This window comes from Panicum virgatum, chromosome 9N (genome assembly GCF_016808335.1).
Source record: "Panicum virgatum strain AP13 chromosome 9N, P.virgatum_v5, whole genome shotgun sequence".
Lineage (NCBI taxonomy): Eukaryota > Viridiplantae > Streptophyta > Magnoliopsida > Poales > Poaceae > Panicum > Panicum virgatum.
In genome coordinates this window covers 30,096,081-30,119,725 of record NC_053153.1, presented here as the reverse complement: position 1 = coordinate 30,119,725, position 23,645 = coordinate 30,096,081, and the positions used below count along the sequence as shown (strand labels likewise).

At 40.5% G+C, this 23,645-nt stretch overlaps 2 protein-coding genes and 1 pseudogene across 2 annotated transcripts; 2 read left to right on the top strand and 1 right to left on the bottom strand.

Moving 5' to 3' along the window:
* The first annotated feature begins 8,190 nt into the window (after positions 1-8,190).
* Positions 8,191-8,664, top strand: LOC120688962. The gene has a single exon (XM_039971301.1). The coding sequence runs from the start codon at positions 8,191-8,193 to the stop codon at positions 8,662-8,664; it is 474 nt and encodes a 157-aa protein (XP_039827235.1).
* An 8,998-nt stretch (positions 8,665-17,662) lies between these two features.
* Positions 17,663-19,539, bottom strand: LOC120689563 (ribulose bisphosphate carboxylase large chain). Its single transcript, XM_039971862.1, is given in 2 exon segments — positions 17,663-18,865; positions 18,868-19,539. Coding segments are annotated over 2 exon segments (966 nt in total). The 5' UTR covers positions 19,166-19,539; the 3' UTR covers positions 17,663-18,197.
* Positions 19,540-21,605: 2,066 nt separating this feature from the next.
* On the top strand, positions 21,606-23,297 carry LOC120689564 (annotated as a pseudogene).
* The last annotated feature ends 348 nt before the right edge of the window (positions 23,298-23,645 follow it).

The window sequence follows — 23,645 nt, the reverse complement described above, 5'->3', positions numbered from 1 at the left end:
TAGAGTGGATCAATAAAAATATGGAACTATGATTCATACTCACTATTTATACCTCACGAAAAACTAAAAAAATTTCAATTAGTTCTTAATAAAAAAATCCATTTCTAAGTTTGAATATTATTGTGGCACATTTGAATTTCGTTGGTTTCAATTATTCAATCCACAATTTTTCTTGATTTTCTATATTGAGAATGGAAAAATGACACAATTAATGTGGAAAAGGTCATTTTCATTGCTTATTGAAATTGGGTGACATGAAGCTGCATGGTTGAAAGTTAGGAATGTTTGTCATGTTAAATTTGAATCCTTTTGTTTAGTTGTGATATTGAATTTGAAATATTTTTGTTCTGTTGAAATTTCCTCTGATTCATGATAATAATAAGATGTGACTCATCTTTTACTAAGCTTACTAAAAGCATGGTATAGACAGTTGCACCACTTCAACCTATATTAATTTGACCCTTTCACTTTGTCACCAATATTCCGAAATGAAGAGATGCCTACCAGTGAGTATGAGTAGTGACAAGTGGACACGAAGCATATCATATTTTTAGTCAATTGGCAATATGATTTCTACACATTGTTAATAGTGTTGTATATAGTTGTATTTCCTAGGTTTTAATCTTTTAGCCAACATTTTTTTTCTTGTTAGAGAGCCATTATTTAGTGGCACTGCATCCATAGATGTGAACTTGCTAATTTTATTATGGTTTCCAAATCTAGATAGAGTGAAGGTTCACAACTGAAATAAGAATCATGATATAAATTCGATGTGGCCGTGAATGTAAACATTTTGGTTCTAGTGAAATTTCCTCATACTCATATGGTAAGAGTAAAATGTGAACACCATGTCTATGCCCGTGTTTATGGCCAAAAGAACATATGGTTTATTTGAGATAGGTAAGGACTAGTCTCCGCATGCACAATTTGCTACAAATCATAGTTCTAATCATGATTTAGCCTTGAGCAACTAATTGTTGCTTTTATTATTAATTGACTGGCTAATGCTACAAGGACACTACAAGGACACAACTGAAAATGTGAAATAATGGAATACTATATTGTATCTGCAATTATTCATGCTCCTCATATCAAGAAGATCTAACCAATTTCAAGAGATGAGTCATGAGGTCCACATTTTTGTCGAAGGAATTTGACTCTTCGTTATGCATCTTCAACATTTTAAACATAAACAAAAGAATTCTTTACATTTTTATTCATGAGGTCCACATATTCATGCTCCAAATTTTTATTGAAGGAATTTGACTCTTCGTTATGCATCTTCTAACATCAAACATAAACAAAACATTTTTTTAGTTTTCAAATAATTACAGAAACATGATTTGCATGGGAACATGCTTTATTTTGCATAACTAGATCCAGTTGGCTATAATAAGGAATAGAGTTGTAAATGAAAATAGTTTTTAAAATAAAAAATTATGAAACCTTATGAGCCAGATTGGAGGTTCCTCATGCGCAAACTTGGACAATTGATTAAGATCTCGCTCCAACTCAAAACAAGCTTGAGGTTACTATGTCGGCATATTATCGTATCATTAGCGGAGCCTGACCAAACAATTAGGAGGGCCGGTCTGTGTTAATTGAGCTGCTAAATTAATAAATATTATTAAAATTACTGTTTAACTAATGGAAATTTTGCATAGCAAGGGGGGCATAGCCTTCTATGGACTATGGCCCCAACGACGCTCAATTAACACAGACGGATGCGTGGCATTACAAGTAGGCCTAGTGACAAGCCATTGAATTGAGAGGAGATAGCCCTGCCAAACACAGCATGGCAAGCCAAACTTTGACAATTAAGATATCGCTCTCCAGGGACCAACTAATCCGTTTTAAAAGTTGATAAACCACATGGGCGCGCTTGGGGACCGGCCGGTCTTGTAGGAAGGAGTTTACGTGCACGTACTCTAGATGAATTTGCATGGTGGGCTGGTGTTTCTCTATCAATGGGCTACAGTAGTCGAGTGAGTAAAAGCAAGCAGCGCCACTTAACCAACTAACCGTGAATAATAATACTACGCGCTTTGGTAGCTCGATCGAGCTAAAAGCTGCATATGGGTACATTTGCCCACGTACGAATTGAAGTACCCTTAGCGATAGCTTGATTACCAGATTATTTCAGCCACAAGTAGCTAAATATTATCAGAGACTTAGCTAGATTCGAGCTTACAGTGTGCTCCCTTCTTTTTAAACTATTGATCACTTCAATTTTATTGTAAATCAGATCTCTATATATACAACCTTTATCAAAGTTTATAGAAAAATATGTAACTTTCCACAATACCAAATAAATACATTATCCATATATAATTTATAGTGGATTTAATGAAACCAATAATTTGATGTTTTAGTGTTAGATAAGTTTAACCTACCATAATTTAAAATAGAAGCAGTATTAATTTGCTAACAGGTTGTTGAAAACCAGGCAACCATAGGTTCATCGCCAAAGTAACCGTCGATAGAGAAGGAACAAATTCTGCACATTGTTACTATTGTGTTGAGAATAGTTTTAGATTGGCTCATTTTACGAATTACACATTTGCACACCACCATACCTTCTGAACCTCGTGTGTAAGGGTGGAAATGAATTAGATTCACATGGGATTAGATTCTGATAGCATATTTAAACTCAAATATGAATACAAATTCGGATATTCTAGATATGAATACAAAACCGATAGCTCAGATACGGATTCACATTTTGATATTTACTCGGAAGATACCCCTCCGTTCCAAGTCGTATGTCATTTTGCCAAATCTATATACATAGTTTTTATCTATGCACCTAAATATAGGTTATGTCTAGATATATTATAAAAATTAAATATCTAGATTTATGAAATGACCCACAATTTTGAATGGAGGGAGTAGCTAGGCCTATATGAGTAGCATTTAGCTATTCTTTTATTGATGATTTTAACTGGAATGACAAAATCATTATACAAGTAGGAAGTAAAGTATGAGAATACAACAAACATAGACAAAGATCGCTCATCGAAAATAACATACATATCGATAAATATTTCAATAGGTATTTATATAATAAATAAAACTATAAATAAAATATATTTCAATAAATATATAAATATTTATCATTATATAAAGATTATAATAATAATTTCATCCACAAAGTAGATAAACTAGACTATTTAAAATTAATTAATTTATATATTTATTACTAAATTAATAATATTGTTAAAAGTAGAGATAACTTTCAAATAGTTTCAATTGATACATCATTAGTAATATTAAATTAATATCATTTATCGCTAGTGATAAAGATAAATTTTAGAAAGTTTCATATGGTACTTTACTATTCACGGATACTGATATTGAATATTATCGAATATGAACGTGGAATCGAATAGATAAAATCAAAAAATTGATACGTATAATTGACTTTAGCACCATTAGATACGTATATATCCACTGTAGTACCACATTAAATTCGGGTATTCATATCAACATTTTAGCAGATACATGTATTAGATATTTTAAACTCGGATATACATATTTCCATTTCCATCCCTATATGCATGGCACCGTCATATCTCTTACCTCGGTAGCTACAGCTACCGTTCACACACGACAGATGTGATGGAGGCTCGGAGACTACGCCCATGTCTTCCACTGAAAGACGCAGCAGAGTTATAGTTTCATATGCTTCTCGCCATTCCATTCCTAGAACAACCCCAACAGTCCATAATTAAACCTTGTCTTATTCTTCTATGGTTCATAATAATCGCTTTATTTGGTGGCTAGCCGGCCAGTAACCAGTGTATGGGAGCACATGCTCTACCTTGGCCTGACGACCTGGTCATATACAAGGATATCTATGCCATCATGGTATAACATAGACAATTAATATTTTTAATCTTACTATATAGAGAATGTTTTTGGACCTAGTATGGGTCCATATATATGTTATTGTGTCAAATATATTGCATATGCAATTGTGAAGCATCATACATTGACTACAAAGTACCCTATCTTTTGTCTATCTTTCCATTCCTTATCTGCGTCAATCCACATGGATTATTGTTAGAGATGGTCTGGAGTACTGCACTTGTAGTCTCGTCTTCTCCGCCCTTGCCTCAACATTATCCCCAGCTGGTAGTTATTAGGTGCCAAACATCAACGTCATTTTTAAGCCGCTGAAAAAAAGAAACAAATGAATTTTTTAGCCTCGTCTACAGTCCGTTTGGATGGATTAAAGTTACATGCTAAATTTTAGCACCTATTAACACTCATATCATTGTTAAAGCTTTTTAGATTCTATTAGCACTCCTGTTTGGATGAGCTAGTGCTAAACTTTATCACTTTTAGACATTAGCACTTGGATTCAAACACCATTTTAATTGAGCAGGGTCACGTCATGAAACGAACATGCAATATATGTCACTGTCGTCGTGCTAATGCGTCCTTGTCAAGCAATTGATAGTTGAATTTTATTAATGATTTCAGCTCTCTGCCAGACATGCGCCTAAGATTTAGTTGGCGGTTGTGCCATGCTGATGTGGTTGCCGTGCCATGCTCACCATTACTACTACTTTATGTGTGGTATATATTGTTAGTTACTATATATTGTAGTTGTGTCCGTTATGTGTGTATGTCTATCTTATTGGGGTCCGTTAAAGAAAATATAGCTTTGGTGCTCGGCCTCTTTTGTTGTTGCGTGCATACGAGGTAATGAGTTGATTGCCTAAACAAATTGGTCTGATTACACACATATGCCATTCTACACCTTAGGTGTAGTGTAGCTACACCTAACTAATTACTGAACAGATTATAAGTAATAACCGCTGTGCACAATTAGTGAACACCATTTTATCGAACGTGATCCAGTAATTCGGTAACTCAATTCAGTAATTTCTGGTCAGTTCAATCAGCAATTTGACTACTAGATGTAGAATAAACGCTACACCTAAGGTGTTTGTGTGTATGCAAGTTCTAATTTGTCCTTGGACAGTGGAGAACAAGAAACTGGACAGTGGAGAACAAGAAACTGGCACAGCTAGAAAATGCAACTCTAGCACCGGGCCACAACCACCATTAGTACTGGCTGCAGCAGCCGGTACCGGCTGGCCGGTACTAAATGCACCACCACCTAGAAAAATGTGGCAGGATAAATGCGTGTGCGCTTGTGCGCTCGTTGGATTCGAACCCGTAATCTGCAGCTTCGTGCGAAGTCTTCTCTACCATCCCACCCACACAACACATGTGAGTGCATATGAGATGCTTTCATTTTGAAGTAACCCGTGAACACCTATTTAGTACCGGGCCAAGACGCCGATCGGTACTAAATGTCACCCTTTAGTACCGGTCGGTGTCACGGACCGGTACTAAATGGCCATGCCATTTTAGTACATGACCAGAACACCAACTAGTACTAAAATATGACATTTAGTACTGGTTGGTGTTACAGACCGGTACTAAATGGTCTCCGGGGACCGAAAATTTCTACTCGGTACTAATTTCTCATGTTAGTACCGGATGAAAATGTGTCAGGTACTAATGTGTTGGACGAATGCTCATTTTTCTTGTAGTGTGGCCTCCTCAAAGGGTGAACACGAACATTGTGAGCATTGCTTTGCTACATGTGCACTTTGAACCTATAGTGTATGTTTGTTGTGACGAAACACTGTATAATTTTGTTTCTTATAGTCCACTAGGCTGACATAACGAAACTTAAAAATGAGGTTTAGGACCCATTTAGACCACTAGACTTTCCTATCTTATATTTCTATCTTGGCGCATTAAATCATTTCTTGTGAGATTTTTACCGAATTCTCATAAAATTCAATTCGTACAAAGTTGGACGCTGATTGATTGATATAAATTGGTATAAATTGTAAGGCCCTCCACAATGCATCACTAGAGTGATGCCTAAATAGGAGAGAAGATTTAAGCATCACTCAGCACACTGCAGCAAGAAGTGCCAACTCCATCCGATGCATGAAAAAATGGGAGCGAAGCATGTACTCGCGCCGGTGCCAGATATTAAACAATGATAAGTTACAGCAACCTTTCACGTTGGCAAGCTGAAATTGAAGTAACTCTCCACAGCCAATTGGATGAATGGTGTGAAAACGTGTCAACTCGCGATGCCCCCTATTCTAGGGTTTCTTCTTCCTTTGGCGGCGATGCCGGAGTCCACCTATTTTCGGGCGAGATCGATGTGATCTCCCAAAAAAAAAACTGTGAGATCGTGTAACACCCTTGCATCTACAAGTCTCCGAGCTCTCAGAGGTCCCTGCATGGCGGCGCAACCGGAAGGTTCGAAGGGGAACGGGATGGCGACGGAAGAGGAAGGAAGGCCACCTAGCCTGGAGGAACGGCTGGGAAGTCTGAAGCTCCAAGGAGAAGAAGAGGAATAGCTTGATTTGTCAGGTGAAATTGAGGAGCTTGCCAAGGAGATCAGATGGCTAGCCCTTTATAGGGTTCATACGTCAAAACCCTTCAGCCATGCGGCGCTATTCAGCGCCCTGAGGAACGCATGGGCGGCGGTGAAAGAAGTGACGTTCAAGGTTCTGGGTCCAAATCTTTTCTTGGTACAACTCCACTGCCTTGTTGATTGGTCGAGGGTAATGGAAGGAAGTCCCTGGCTATTCCGGTGATCGCCGATTGTGATGGAAGAATATGATGCCTTCTCTAATATCCACGCGTATAAGCTGGACAAAATTCCAATTTGGCTAAGAATTCAAGGGGCTCCAGAGGTTCTCATGAAAAAGAAGGATTTGGCAGAAAGGGTAGCGAAGAAGGTGGGAGATCCCATCACGGTGGTGGTAAACGAAGGGAGAATTAATCCTACGCCAAATCTGCGAGCTAGGGTTGGGGTGGAGCTTAGGAAACCGCTAGTGCGTATGGTGCCAGTCACACTCATAGAAAAAAAAATGAAATTCCTTGTTCAATATGAGAAGCTGCCTGCCTTCTGCTTCTTTTGTTGGTGTTTGGGCCACGAAGTTACAGAGTGTGGTGATGGAATCCATAGCAAGAAGAGCTGTGGTTGGGGTGATTGGCTGCGGGTACCTTTCCTGGCAACTCCGAGAAGGGAAGATGCACGATCAGGAAGGGGCAGGGGGGCATGGTAGAGGGCGAGGAAGAGGAGGAGGAGGCTGTGGTGATGGCTTTGATGATGATGAAGCTGTAGATATGGAATTGGCGCACGAGGAGATTGGTGCAACGGTGGGAGATGGCACGGGAAGAGTGGCTATGCAGGTTAACCTTCTGAATTCGACCTAGCAGGTTTCAACCGTAAACCCTCTTTAGGAGTAGGAGAAGAAAAGACCAAGGAGGAGTGGTGTTGATGGAGATGATGATGAGGTAACAAAACCTAATGCAAGATCGGCGCTCTCCTTCGAGGAGAGTGACCAGGCACAATGAAAATCTTGGCCTGGAACTGCCAGGACCTTGCTAGTGCCCGAGCAGTGCGTGCGCTTCTGGAAATCCAGAGGCGGGAGAAACCATATGTGTTTTTTTCTGTCTGAGACATATTTGGATAAAATGAAGGCAGGAAAGCTCAAGAGAAGGTTGGGATGCGACCATCTCATCATTCATGAAAGTGATGGGCGAGGCGGAGGTCTATTGTTGATTTGGAAGAAGGAATTCTCTATTCAATTTCAGAATGTGTCAAATTACTATGTTGACGTTATTATAAAAGAGGAGAAGGAGTGGAGACTAACGAGTATATATGGGGAGCCGAGGTGGGAGCATAAACACGTGACTTGGGAGACTATGCGCTCTCTGCATAATGGTTCAGATCTTCCTTGGTTGATGCTTGGCGATTTTAATGAGATTTTGTTTCATCATGAGAAAGAAGGAGGTAGAGCAAGATCGCAAGTTCAGCTTCAAGCTTTCCGGAATTCCTCAATGGATTGCAAGCTAGCTGATATTCTATTTACGGGAGATAAATTCACTTGGCAAAGAGGGCAGATCAGAGAACGATTGGATCATGGTGTTGCAAATACTCAGTGTAACCTTTTATTCCCTAGCGCTCAGCTAAAGAATGGGGAGATGGTGAAATCGGACCACTGACCTTTGGTGGTCGACACAGAAGGGGCCCAGGGATAGTATTCAGGTGGAGAGAGGACTAAAAGATTTGAAGCTATATGGCTAAATGAAGAGACGGTGGGGGAGATTGTTTAGGCGGCCTGGGCTGGCGCGTCGGCAATGGGTCAGGGTCCTTTGATGAGAAAAGTTACGGAGGTTCATGAGGATTTGCATATTTGGGATCGGGAAGTTCTAAAGAAACCGGTCGAGAGAATGAAGAAATTAAAAAGGGATTTGGAGCGCCTGAGGCGTGGTTTAATGACTGAGGAATTGGCAGCATCTCAAAAGGAGATTCTGCTTCGCATAGAGCTACTCCTGGAGCAGGAGGAATTGAAATGGGTCCAAAGGGCAAGAGCAAAATGGCTTAAGCATGGGGATCACAATACTAATTTTTTCCACCAATTTGCTTCAGCCTGCAGAAGGAAGAATATGATCAAGGGGCTAGTGGATGATCAAGGAGTGAAACATGAGGACTTGGGAAAGATGAAGGAGATGGTAAGGGAGTTCTATACAAATATGTTCACGTCAGAAGTGCAGGAAGTGGACCAGGGCATGATCAAGGCTCTGATGCCAGATGTTGGTCTAGGATCTTGATCACACATTGTATGGTGACTGGATTGGATCACAAGAACAAGAATCAAGAGATTGCACACATGAGCACAGAGCTTGGCGATGGCAACTGCCCGGAGGACGCCCGAGAGACAGTGCCCTTTTTTACTATTGATGGTTCACGATACAAAGTGCCTAACCGGCATTTCAATGCTATACACAACACCACGTACATCCAGCTCTTTATACCAGAGCTTAACACACACAACTTAGCACAAGAAAACTGCTAAAAAGAATACATGTCGCTGACAACACATTCTTCAGAAACTGCCTGAATGTGGGCGCGGTCACCAATTCAATCTCGCTGCTTCCCGCCTCCGCTCCTTGCTCACCATCTGAATGTGTCTTCAGTGACTCATGATGTCAGGTTTACACCAACATCCTCTTGCTCGCTCGTCTGGTAAACTTCATGGTCGCGGCGTACTTCGTGGTCGTGGCGCACTTCATGGGACTTGGGCTGATTGCAGGACCTGGCCGACAGTGGGTTCGACGCTGGTGTCTCGTCGGTGGTTCTCGTGTCTGGGGTTCAGGCGGCTTTGGGCCCCACCTTCGATGAATGGGTGGGTCGCACCTTTGTCTGCTCATCTGTTGCTCCTGCGTCTCGCTGATGCAAATCCCAGTGGTGCTGGATACGTACACACACGTGTTGGTCATGCAAGCTCTAGCTGCTGGTGGTGGTGCTGCTGTCAACGCAAGGATATTTCAAGTCAAACTTCTATTGATATACTATTAGAGTAATTGTAATAAAACCTCGTGCACCTTCCTCTGTCTGCCTCGCTGCCGCACTGCCTCCACACCTTGCTAGCGGCTCGAAAAACACGTGCCAAGATTGAGGGCTCGAGGCAGCACGAGCGCTTCTTCTGAATGGTGCCGTCCTGGTCGGACGCACAGGCAATGGTGCTGGAACTTAGCTACAAATCTATGAGTATATGCAGAGAGAAGAAGCCATATCCTATGACCCTTACAGGTATATGATTTGTTTGCTTGCTCTAAATTTTGTGAGCTTTTAGTTCCGTAAATGTTCTCCTACGGGCATGCAATGTTTGGACGATCCGCGATCCTGTCACCGATGGACATTTATTCCTATGACTTTAATGGATTTGATCTCTTCGGAGCACCATGAATTTCTGATATACAAACCCTAAACCTGATGTTATCTATTCTCATAGAAATATAAATCAATGAATAGTTTCAAAACCTACCCTTGCTCAATAGGCATTAGCATGTAGAACAATTAGGAAAGTGCACACTAAACATATCCAAATGCAAATGACCTTTTTCCCTTTTTGAGTGAATTTACAAAAAAAAATGATAGGTCACTAGAATTAGACAATGGATTTTGACCAATCTATTTGAACACAACTCTAAAAAGTATATAGTAAATCTTACATCGGATACAAACCAGATTACAAGTATGAGGAATTGTAAAGAAATCTATCAATTGGAAGCACGCAAGTTACAGATTCATACCACCGTATTTTTACCACCTTCTGCATTTTTCACCTTTATATTTGGAAATATGGCAGGGTAATGGTGGATGATAAGACAGTCATGGCCGCAACAATCCCATAACATAACAAGATTCTCATCCTCCCCCTCCCCTCGAACCCCTCAAAAAAATAAGAGAAAACGATTGAAGTACCATAGATCATTCAGGTGTTGGCTATATTTATTACAACTCTTTTACAAATAGTATTTGTTTGGCTCTAGATAATGTATGCATGAACTAACACAATGTCTGCCATCAACTACAAAAAAGCTGGTGCTGCTGCGGTTGCCAGTGCTATTTTACATAACAATGTCTTATCTCTTCATCCTGCCTCACATCAGACTCTCAAATCTATTGCAACTACTGATTTGGAAATAGCTGACTCAGAACTAAAAAAATGAAGCAGCTAAATAGTATTAAAAAGAATGTCCTCTGAAAACTAATTCTTCATCATGTCTCACTTCCTCCATCTTGCCTCTAGTTAGCTTATCTTAAGCCAAATCACATTATATTCAATGGCTTCTCTCCGGATATGTCATTATCTTTGGAGAATTCCTCTTTATCAGCAGGATCATCATCATCATCATCGCTTGGGTTTACAGGGTGCAGAACCTCTGCCTCCCCAGATGGAACCAGCTAGCCCTCCATTGCTGGACCAACCTCACCTGCAAGAACATCAGCCGCACCAAGCTGCTGGACCTCCAGGGTTGGACCAACCTCAGCAGCAGGAACATCAACTACATGCACCAATCTAGAACTCAAGAGCATGGACTACCTCTGGATCATCCATCTGAGTCAATACTTAGCCCACTCATATGGATACATGCCATGACCTACTTGAGCATCTATAATAATAAAGAAAACTCTTGCTTCAATGGTCTCTTCCTCAAGTCAAATCCCATGAGCAATGCCTGCTAGGATAGAGGCACGAGCAGTAACAGAGAAGCTTGGGACAACCTTATACTGAAGAAAGTGATAACGGATTCACCCTCAAGCCGAAGAGCCTCTAGAAGAATAACTCTTCGCCTCAATCAGTGTAAATTCCTATTTATTTCATAGGTTTGTAGAGTGAAATGATCATTAACCCTAAGGCCTATCACTTGTCGCTCAAGAGTTCTAGTTTGAGGTTCTCCATTCTTGTAACCCAACCATAGCTTGCATATTCTCACCTAATGGTATTGCTGGCTTTTAACATACCAAGCAAAGAAAAATCAGTCTTGAAATCATCTTGCACGTTTAAACCCTAAACCCTAACCCTAAACCCTAAACCCTAAACCCTATACCCTAAACCCTAAACCAGTTGATCAAAGTTGAAATCATCTTGCATGTTTAAATAATATTCCAAGTCGTTATAACTTAGCACAACACAAGAATCTTGCATATGCTAAGTTGTAGTGAATAATATTAAACATGACAACTCTATTGTCAGCTGACTTGGAATATTATTTAAACATTCAAGATGGTTTCTACCATAACATAGCTACACTACACCATCTTAACATATGCAAAAATATTATAACTAAGTTACCAATCTATAGACCAACTTGCACAACATCAACTCTATAAATGATTTTCTCAAAAAAAAACTCTATACATGATAACTCAACCCTTTATTCACTATAATTTAGCACAAAACAAAAATCTTACACTCTTATGGACCATACCATAACACAACCACACTATGCCATCTTGTCATCTCCTACTTAAAACATCTTGCCATCGTGTGGCAATAGGCAAGGAGAGCACATTTATTTATAGGTGCTTATAGGTGTTCCAATGTGGCAACTTCCACGCTCTTCTTTATAAAATATCTAATTCTAGAATTTTTCTCATCCTTATTCAACTATGCAAGATATCTAATTCTAGAGAATTCTTATCTTACCATGAAGCATGTCAACGCCTCTTTCTTACCATTTCCAAATTCTTTTAGAATTTTTTCATGTATGTATTATTATTTTCAGCAATAACTAAATATTTTTTTTTGAAAAACAAGAAGAACTAAATAATGAATCAGGGGCCTTTGCTTTAGCAGCGATATTGGACACACAATAATCAATTAATCATTATGTCCCCAATAAACATCTCCAATAACATATTACTGGGATATCCTAATACCACTTTCATGAGTTATTGGGGGAGATATTTTTATAGTTCTCTAATAATCTCATCCCAATACAACTAACACTAGAAACTTGGCGCGGCAAAGAGTTGAGCCAATATTTTTTGGTGGGAGAATATGAAGCATTAGACTACTGTTTCACTCTTTTGATGTGAATGGAGATCTATTTTAAACAGAGCTATACACATTTGAGACATTTATGGTAATATTATGTTTAGGTAATTCATGGATTCTGATCGCCTGCAAATAGTCCATGGTACTTTGATAAAGTTACGTATCTATATCTATTTCTAAAGCGAGTAAGGTTTCTGGCTAAATTTTTGGTTTGGTCCGTCTTGTGTCGTTAACATAGTCCACCCGTATGCAAGTTAGACTAGCCCTGTATCTATGACTCGATCATGTAGATCCCTACAAATTAACGCATGTGCAACTATATGTATCTGATACTTATACCAACTTTATCTGTAACAATGCACATACATATTTGTCTAGTTAAATACAAAATTGTGGATCATATAAATTGAGCATTTATCGTTTGTTTCTATAAAAGAGGAAGGAAAGCATATCAGAGGTAGTAAGCAAGATTCCAAGGAAATCTCGTGACAAATTTTCTCGTGACGTTGTATTACAGTTGATACAGACTTTACACTTTAGTTTAAGCATATAGTAATTATTGTATGTAGGAATATATATATATATATATATATATATATATATATATATATATATATATATATATATATATATATATATATATATTAAGCAACGTAGGTTCGATAAATCCATCGCTTCATTATTTTCGTATAGTTGTCATGGTCTGCATCTTGCGCTGTTGCACTTAGTATATATATTGGGCATTCTATTGTCATGATGCCACTATTTAAGTAGTATATTATTTTGGGTATCGAAATGAATCTATGATATTTTTTGCTATATTTATTGTGGTGAAAGGAGAGGTAAAATTATTTATTAGGGAGTTCGGAGCACAATTAGCTGTAATCGAGAAATAGGTGGCGGCATTTTTGTAAGTAAGTAGTGGTTATATTGAAATATGATGCGTTTTTGGTAGCATGAGAAACGATAGAAAAATGGTGCTATGATATTATATTTTAAGTAAAATAGGATCTTATGTTGAATGAATTACGAAAACATTTTGAATAACAATTTTGTTGTGTAGGAAAGCTTTAAATTTTAAAATTTTGAGCAATGTTTGTATTCAATAATTTTTTGAAAGCACTTTGAATTTTATTCTATACTAAATAATAAAGTTGTATATTTTGAAATTATGAGAAAGTTTTGTATTGAACATTTTTTTATTTGAAGATATTTTGGTGTCCAAATTATAGGTACAATGGATCACATGTAAGCATTTGTGCAAATGAATTGTAAGAGCATTTTGAATTTTAAAATTTTCTCTATATAAACTTTAGTTCTTGAATTTGTTTCATCAAATTTTATATTAAACAATTTTGATTTAAACATGTTTTGGTGTTCAAATTGTATGTATAATGTTGCTCGTGTATAAGTAACGAATGAAAAATTTTCATTTTAACATGTTTTGGTGTTCAAATTGTACATATAATGTTGCCCGTGTATAAGTAACGAATGGAACGGATTGTGGTTTAATTTAATTGAAATCTGAGGATTCTTCTAAAAAATTTGCTGAGAGGACCAGGATTGCGGGTTGATTTCATGAAAACTTAAGGGCTCTATGCAGATTTCACTAAACCATGAAAGTTGGACCACAGGTTCAGTTTGATAAAAGTTGTGGGGGTTTTGACAAAAATACCTATGACAGGAGTCCGAATTGCGGGTTGATTTTGCTAAAAGTATAGGGTTTTTGTGCAAGAAAATTCAGATATGGGACATGGGAGGTTAGCACTTACTGCCGACAGGGAGTTATCTTCACAATGGATGGGAATGATGTTACTCTTGTGGAGATTCGTTTGCAACCCAGAGGTCTTACCAAAGACATTGAGAATTTCCCTTGTGACCTGTAGCTCTTCATCAACAGGTTTGATAAAAATAGCGACATCATTAGCGTACAAGGAGAGACTCTGTCCAGAAATTCGATGAGAGAGCGGTTGCAGCAGCCCTTCCTCCCCATCAACACTATAGAGCCATAAGTATAAACAATGTCATCTCAATTTTCCCGTAGCCAATGGAATGCCCTCTGAAGTTTCTGAACATTCATGTGGTCCTGCAGAACAGAACACTAGAACCTAACCCAACAACGGGTGCACTGGGCCATACAATCTGCAATAAATACTATAGTTTAAAACTTTCGGATTCCTCAGAAGAGAGTCTGCAGGGTTTTCCCATTTATTTCCCTGTCACTGTCCAGCTTGCTCACATTCAGCTTTACCTCGCTGTCAAGATCACACCTAAGAACTTCTGGAAATTTCCTCAGCAACTGATTGTATGGAATTTCTCAATTTCAGTGTTGCTACTGTAAATATCATGACTCTCCAATAAACCACAAAGGCCGTGTTTGGGTTACACCACGAAAAGATTTTCACAAAAAGACGAATGCATGCATGGAGTACTAAATGAAATTTATTTGTGAAACCTTTCCACGGATGGGTGTAACTTTTCGAGACGAATCTAATGACGGTAATCAATCCATGATTTGCTACAGTGATTGTACAGTGATCATCCTCTAATCATGTGGTCAAAAAAGCCTCATTAGCTTGGTCTCGCGAATGTACCAGGGTCCTACAAGTGGTTTTGTAATTAGACTTTATTTAATACTCTAAATTAGTGGTCAAAAGTACAAAAAGTTTTCGCGAATTTTTTTCAACCTAAACCAAACACGGCCAAAAATAAAATGTAATTTCTAGTCTCCTCCATGGATAGCGCGGCAAAGCCGCACATTTGTCCTTGTTACAGTAACAGGACTACGAGGATCTGTGCAATACAAAGAAATTACTCTGCTAAGACTTGAACTTGAGACCTTTGGCCTTGTGCATAACTTCTTTACCATCCCACTTATATAGCACATGTTACTTTAGTTGGAATAGGTTCGTTTGGAACTAACCCGTGGAGGATCCCTTTAGTCTGGATTGGTGGGATTAAAAGATTTGAACTTTTAATCTCGGTTGGTATCTCCAGACCCCAACTGAGACTAAAGAGTCCTTCTGACCACTTACACTAGCCGTTGGACCCGGGACTAATGCCTAGATCAGTCCCCAGCCCAACTGTGGTCAAGATAAATATCAAAGATAAAAAAACCATCTTTGTACTACTGTACTAGTGAACATTTTATCCAAAAAAATCGAGTACTCAGCAACAATGGCGGGATTGTTTTTGCTTAGACAGACTCCAACAACGATGTGCAAAATTGGAAGGCAAATGAGCCTTTGCCTCGTGTGAATAGTAGTTTCCATTCCCCTCTCATCCGACCAGCTCCAACAGAGAGGCAGCGCAATCGCATTCGCCTGCCGCGGCCCCTTCTCGTCCTCCTCCGCCGCCGCCGCCCCGTGCTCCGCTTCCTGTGCTGCCTTCTCTGGGTCGGCTTCCTGTGCTGCCTTCTCTGGGTCAACGTCGAGGAGGCGTTGCTGGTGGAGTACCTCGATTGTCGCGTGGACAACATGGTGGGCGCCGGAATGGTAGAGGAGCTCCGCGAGTACTTCGCCGCGACCACCCCCGCCGTTCGCGCCGCGCACGCGGGGCTGGGCAAGGCCATCGGCGTCCACGAGCTGGGCGGCCACTTCGCGGGGCGCAGGAGCTTCCGCGCCGCAATCGACGACATCAAGGCCAGCACGCGGGACTTGGTGGCCGTGCAGGTGTCGAAGATCCGCCGCATGGCCGACGACTGGGGCTGGCCCGTCGGCCGCCTGGATGCGTCCGCCACCGCCCCGCCGCGGAGTCGGCCTCCTGGGAGCGCGACGTGCGCGGGCCTGGGCTCGCGGCCATCTGGAGCTTCCTGCACGACGATGGCAGCGCCACTAGTGGCGACGACGAGACGGCAGAGCGGATGGCCGCGGCCGCGCCTCGCCTCCTCTGCGAGCGAAGGCGCAGCCTCCTCCTCCTCTGGTCCCGCGGCGGCGCTCTACTGCCTGTCCGTCTACTCGAGGAGCGCCATCTGGGATACCCTCTCCCCTTGTTCCTCCTCCTCCTCTTGCGCCGCCACTAGCTTGGGCGGCTGGCTCGTCAGCTGTGGAGGCAGAGGCGGAGCAGGAGAAGGGACGGCCTCGGCGGGCGCGAACGGGGAGGCCGCCGTGCTCGGGGCGGGAAGCGACTTGGCGCGGCGGACGAGGACGGGGTCGCCGGCGCCGGCCCCCGAAGCGGTGGCGGGAGGCTGCTGGTCGTCCCGGATGACGTCGAGGAGGGTGCGCGCCGTGGCAGCGGTGACGGCGGCGGCGGACGACGAGGGCGGCGGCAGCGAGGCCTGCCTCTCGGCGGCCATGGCGGAGGCGAGCGTGACCGCCGCCCGGCACCCCGCCACGAGGTCGTCCTCGTCGCGGAGCTTGAGCAGGTCGCGGAGGTTGCAGGACCCCGCCGCCCCCTGAAATAAGGAAGCCATTGCAATTGCCGGAAATACTAAGCCTACTAAAGGCACGAAAATAGAGGGTAAGTTAAAATCTGTCATAGAATATGTGTCTCAATTAAAATTTACTATTTCTATCTATTCGAAATATATCTTAAGATTCTTATGATATAATTAAGTATATCTATTATAAGGAATATTGACTATTGTATTTTTTAGTTTACAAAGATTTTGTATAGAATACTATTTTTTTAGAATACTTTTTATGGATATAAAAAAATGAATGGAATAGATAATAAGAAAATTGCAAAAAGGGGAACTAATTAAAAATATTTTATTTTTCTTTTCCCATTCTCATCGCTTTTCTATCCTTCTAATCGAACTTGAAATTGGATTCAAAAGAAAACTATAGTGAAAATAAAAGAAATACCTCTTTCAGAATACCCTTTCTTTAATTTGACTTTAATTTAAAAAGTAGAAGTGGAATAGAATACCCAGTTGAAGGGTAATGATCATACGTCTGTAATTCATTGTATGTCCCGGAATAGGTCCCATTCTTCTACCCTTTTCGGGTAGAAGATGGCTATTCACAGCTACTACCTTATCATAAACGAAGACTCTTTTCTATAAATACTGCGTATTTGATTCCATTATCGTATGATAATACTATATTTTGATTTCTATTTGTTTATTGTATTATACCTTTCTATATTCTAGATATATAGAATAGAAGAATCTCGATTTGTCAAGTCTCATGATCATATCAAGATCTATTTAAATTCGGCTCAATCTTTTCTAAAAAAAAGATTGAGCCGAATTTAATTGCAATCAATTAGAAGAATAAAGAAGAATTACTGCATTTCGTAACTGATTTTTTCTCTTTCTATTTTGCTTCTTTTTTATTTTATTTAGACCTTCTTTATATCTAGTTTTATCTACTTATCTATGGTATCCACCGGCGCGAAATCAAATGTGATCGCCTTCCATACTTCACAAGCTACGGCTAGTTCAGGACTCCATTTGCAAGCTGCTTTGATAATTTCATTACCTTCACGAGCAAGATCGCGCCCTTCGTTATGAGCTTTTACACAGGCTTCTAAAGCCACACGATTAGCTGCTGCACTAGGTGCATTTCCCCAAGGATGTCCTAAGGTTCCTCCACCAAATTGTAATACGGAATCGTCTCCAAAGATTTCGGTCAGAGCTGGCATATGCCAAACATGAATACCCCTGAAGCCACCGGTATAACACCTGGCATGGATACCCAGTCCTGAGTGAAAAAGATACCGCGAGAACGATCTTTTTCAATGAAACCATCGCGCAATAAATCAACAAAACCTAAAGTTATTTCGCGTTCCCCTTCTAACTTACCTACTACTGTACCGGCGTGGATATGATCTCCCCCCGACATACGCAATGCTTTAGCTAATACACAGAAATGCATACCATGATTTTTTTTGTCTATCAATAACTGCATGCATTGCTCGGTGAATGTGAAGAAGTAGGCCGTTGTCGCGGTAATAATGAGCCAAACTAGTATTTGCGGTGAATCCTCCAGTTATGTAGTCATGCATTACAATAGAAACCCCTAATTCCCTTGCAAATACAGCTCTCTTAATCATTTCTTCGCATGTACCTGCAGTCGCATTCAAGTAATGCCCCTTGATTTCACCGGTTTCGGCTTGTGCTTTATAAATTGTTTCAGCACAAAAGACAAAACGGTCTCTCCAGCGCATAAATGGTTGTGAGTTTACGTTTTCATCATCTTTGGTAAAATCAAGTCCACCACGTAGACACTCATAACACGCTCTACCGTATTTTTTTGCGGATAATCCCAATTTTGGTTTAATAGTACATCCCAATAAAGGGCGACCATACTTGTTCAACTTATCCCTTTCAACTTGGATACCGTGAGGCGGACCTTGGAAAGTTTTTGAATAAGTAGGGGGAATTCATAGATCCTCCAAACGTAGAGCGCGTAGGGCTTTGAAACCAAATACGTTACCCACAATGGAAGTAAACATGTTAGTAACAGAGCCCTCTTCAAATAGGTCTAATGGATAAGCTATATAACAGATATATTGATCTGCCTCCCAGGAACGGGCTCGATGTGATAGCATCATCCTTTGTAATGATCAAGACTGGTAAGTCCATCAGTCCAAATAGTTGTCCATGTACTAGTAGAAGATTCTGCAGCTACTGCAGCCCCTGCTTCTTCAGGTGGAACCCCGGGCTGAGGAGTTACTCGGAATGCTGCCAAGATATCAGTATCCTTGGTTTCGTACTCCGGGGTGTAGTAAGTCAATTTATAATCCTTAACACCAGCTTTAAATCCAACACTTGCTTTAGTTTCTGTTTGTGGTGACATAAGTCCCTCCCTACAACTCATGAATTAAGAATTCTCACAACGACAGGGTCTACTCGATATGGATTAGGCGTAAATGAAACCTTTGCAAAAATCTAAAAAGGAGTATGCTTAAGTTAATGAATATGTTTCATTCATATATAATGCGTACACCGTGTGTACGTTCTATCCTATAGAAATTCTACTAGAGGAATTCGATAGGAATTGAGTTGTTGTTATGGTAAGTTAACACGGTTCGTTATTAAACCATGGATTTGATTCACCAAATCCATCATTATTGTATACTCTTTGATAGATATAGCACAACCCAAACCAATCCCTAATCCTTATTTTAAAATTTTGAAAGTTCTTAATGGGCCCCTTTGATATTTTGAATCTAAATACCTAAATACTAAGAAAATTCTCTGTTGACAGCAATCTATGCTTCACAGTAGTATATATTTTGTATATCGAAGTCCTAGATAGGAAGGTAGAGTAGGCATAGATCCTTCACAAAAGGCAAAATTTATATGAAAAAAAAGATTGATTGAACTTCCAACGGACTCATTCCATAAGTAAACGATTGAATGGGATTCGCTTGGGCAACAAAATCAAGTGCTAGTCCCCTTTTCTTTTTTTATTGAATTAACTAATTCATTTCCTTTTTAGTTTTGGATTTTTGGATATTTTTTTGATTTGATTTGGCATTATTCAACAAGAAAAAAAAGAAAATTTTTGACAAATTCCTTTTTTTTTTGAAAATTATGTGATAATTATGAGAACCAATCTTACTACTTCGCGTGCCGGGGTTTCCACAATTGAAGAAAAAAAGCACAGGGCGTATTGATCAAATTATTGGACCCGTGATGGATATCATTTTTCCCCGGGCAAGTTGCCTTATATTTATAACGCTTTGATAGTCAAGAGTCGAGACACTGCCGATAAGCAAATTAATGTGACTTGCGAGGTACAACAATTATTTGGAAATAATCGAGTTAGAGCTGTAGCTATGAGTGCTACAGATGGGTTTGTAAGGATCACCGGGGTGTCCGACCCTAGAGGGGGAGGGGGTGAATAGGGTCGCTAATTGCTTTTTAACCTAGGGCTCAATCTAATTGCATAAGATAAACCTAACACGTCCTACACAGGCTAGTTAAGGTTTATCTATGCTACTCTCTACTTACCCCAAAATACTTGCAACCTATAGCCAATCCTAACCAAACTAACTAGGAAGGTAAATGCATGCAAGATAAAATAAATGCGGAAACGTAATATGGTAAGTAAAGAGGTAAGTGCAAGAGGGATGCAAACTCCTGAGTAGACACGGTCACGTAACGTGGTTCAGCACAAACACCTACGTCCACGGGACACCGAGGCTCTTCCGATCACCGTCTTGCACTACGCCACCAAGGCGATGCCGGCAAGAAAAGGCAAGTGCCCCTAAGACACTAAGTCTCGTGCACCGCCACCGTCTCTCTCGGTCACCCGGCCGAAATCCACTACGGAGCTTCTCCACCAAGGAGGGGGCCTCCTCTTCCCCCGCACAAAGTGTCGTTGCCACTCCATACCAAGACGGAGGGTCACACGACGGATCACAAGTTGCTTGCCGCAGCAAGACTTCTCTCGAGGTAGCTCTCGCAAGAACTAATCCCTATTATAAGCACTAAGCACTCTCACAAGTGTGCTTAAGCCTATATGATGTACAATGAAGTTCTAAGATGGTTGGAGATGATCTTTAACTCTTGTATGCTTGTATGGTCTCCAGCAACCTCAAATGAGCCGTGGGGTGGCATATATATAGCCCAACCCTCCAAACTAGCCGTTGGGAAAAAGGCTGACGAAATCCCTTAATGCCGGTTAAACCGACGCTCTAGTTTTTGTCATCACCAGTTTAACCGGTGAGTGTATTTTCCCAGCAACTAGCCATTACTGCTCCAACGACTATTTTGATCAATCGACCGACGCTCTCAAAGCCAACGTCGGTTCAACCGGTGTATGTAATCTTCAATCGACCGACGCTCTCAAAACTAACGTCGGTTCAACCGGTGCATGTAGTCTCAGAACCCCCCAAAATGGAGTCTCTGGACAACTGCACCGACGCTTCAGAAACCAACGTCGGTTCAACCGGCGTACTCTGTTGATTTTGCCTTCTCTGAGTCCGTTGCACCGGTGAGTACAATTTCTCTATCGTCGGTTTAACCGGTGATAGTAAATTGTCTCTGTTTTGATCTTTCGACTTGGATTTCTTCATGGTCTCTTCAATTCTTGTCCTTTGGAATATGGTCCTTTGGATTTCTTCATGGTCCGATTTTTCCTCCACGTCGACTCGGTTTAACCTTGCTACGCCTATCTTCTCTTTGTCATCACTTGAACCTAAAAGCCTGAGAATGGTCATCTTAACAATCATATTAGTCCAAGTGTTGTGTTGTCTATATCAATCACTAAAACATTATATTGAAATATGGCATGAGAGGCCATTTTTGCTACAGGGTTGATGAGAGGAATGGAAGTGATTGACACGGGAGCTCCTCTCAGTGTTCCAGTCGGTGGAACTACTCTCGGACGAATTTTTAACGTTATGGGGGAGCCTATTGACAATTTGGGTCCTGTAGATACTAGTGCAACATTCCCTATTCATAGATCTACGCCTGCCTTTATCGAGTTAGATACGAAATTATCTATCTTTGAAACAGGTATTAAGGTGGTCGATCTTTTAGCTCCTTATCGACGTGGAGGAAAAATCGGACTATTTGGGGGGGGAGCAGGAGTAGGTAAAACAGTACTCATCATGGAATTAATCAATAACATTGCTAAAGCTCATGGAGGCGTATCCGTATTTGGTGGAGTAGGGGAACGAACTCGTGAAGGAAATGATCTTTATATGGAAATGAAGGAATCTGGAGTAATTAATGAAAAAAATATTAAGGAATCAAAAGTAGCTCTAGTCTATGGCCAAATGAATGAACCACCGGGAGCTCGTATGAGAGTTGGTTTAACTGCCCTAACTATGGCAGAATATTTCTGAGATGTTAATAAGCAAGACGTGCTTTTATTCATCGATAATATCTTTCGTTTTGTTCAAGCAGGATCGGAAGTATCCGCCTTATTAGGGAGAATGCCCTCCGCAGTGGGTTATCAACCTACCCTTAGTACAGAAATGGGTTCTTTGCAAGAAAGAATTACTTCTACCAAAAAGGGATCTATAACTTCGATCCAAGCAGTTTATGTACCTGCATACGATTTGACCGGCCCTGCTCCTGCCACAACATTTGCACATTTGGACGCTACTACCGTACTTTCCAGAGGATTGGCTTCCAAGGCTATTTATCCCGCAGTAGATCCTTTAGATTCAACCTCAACGATGTTACAGCCTCGGATTGTTGGCAACGAACATTATGAAACTGCACAAAGAGTTAAGGAAACTTTACAACGTTACAAAGAACTTCAAGACATTATCGCAATTCTTGGGTTGGACGAATTATCGGAGAAGGATCGTTTAACTGTAGCAAGAGCGCGAAAAATCGAGGGTTCTTATGACAACCATTCTTTGTGGCAGAAGTTTTTACCGGTTCCCCAGGAAAGTATGTTGGTCTTGCACAAACAATTAGGGGATTTCAACTAATCCTTTCTGGAGAATTAGACGGCCTACCCGAACATGCTTTTTATTTGGTGGGGAACATCGATGAAGCTAGCACGAAAGCTATAAACTTAGAAGAGGAGAGCAAATTGACGAAATGAAATTAAATCTTTATGTACTGACTCCTAAACGAATTATTTGGGATTGTGAAGTAAAAGAAATCATTTTATCTACTAATAGTGGCCAAATTGGTGTATTACCAAACCACGCCCCCATTAACACAGCTGTAGATATGGGTCCTTTGAGAATACGCCTCCTCGACGACCAATGGTTAACGGCGGTTCTGTGGAGTGGTTTTGCGAGAATAGTTAATAATGAGATCATCATTTTAGGAAATGATGCAGAACTCGGTAGTGACATTGATCTAGAAGAAGCTCAACATGCACTTGAAATAGCCGAAGCTAACTTGAGTAGAGCTGAGGGTATGAAAGAATTGGTTGAAGCAAAGCTAGCTCTCAGACGAGCTAGGATACGAGTCGAAGCTGTCAATTGGATTCCCCCATCCAATTGAAGACAATCCAAAGGTTTCGTTGATACAAAGAAAAAGGAAAGAAGGGTAGAAATAGTTATTAGATAGCGAAGTGAAGTAAGCCCAATGCTATCTAGTAATTTTTCTACCTACCTACCTACTATTGGATTTGAAATCATGACTCCCGCTGTATGAAAGCAATACTATAACCACTGAGTTAAGTAGGCAATTTATCACCACAAAAGAAGCCCCATTACTTCGATCGATTATAGATCGAATCCTTTTTATAAGCAATACCCGCCATTATTGGTAAGTTTATATTATATTATATTATATAGTAAACAAAGGAATATCCTCTGGCATTAGAGAATATTCATCTTGACAAGAAATTATCTATATGTTAAGATATCTCTGACAAG

What these genes read in the sequence shown, in the direction of transcription:
- LOC120688962 (XM_039971301.1), top strand. Translation starts at nt 8,191, where the DNA reads ATGGGTCAGGGTCCTTTGATGAGAAAAGTTACGGAGGTTCATGAGGAT.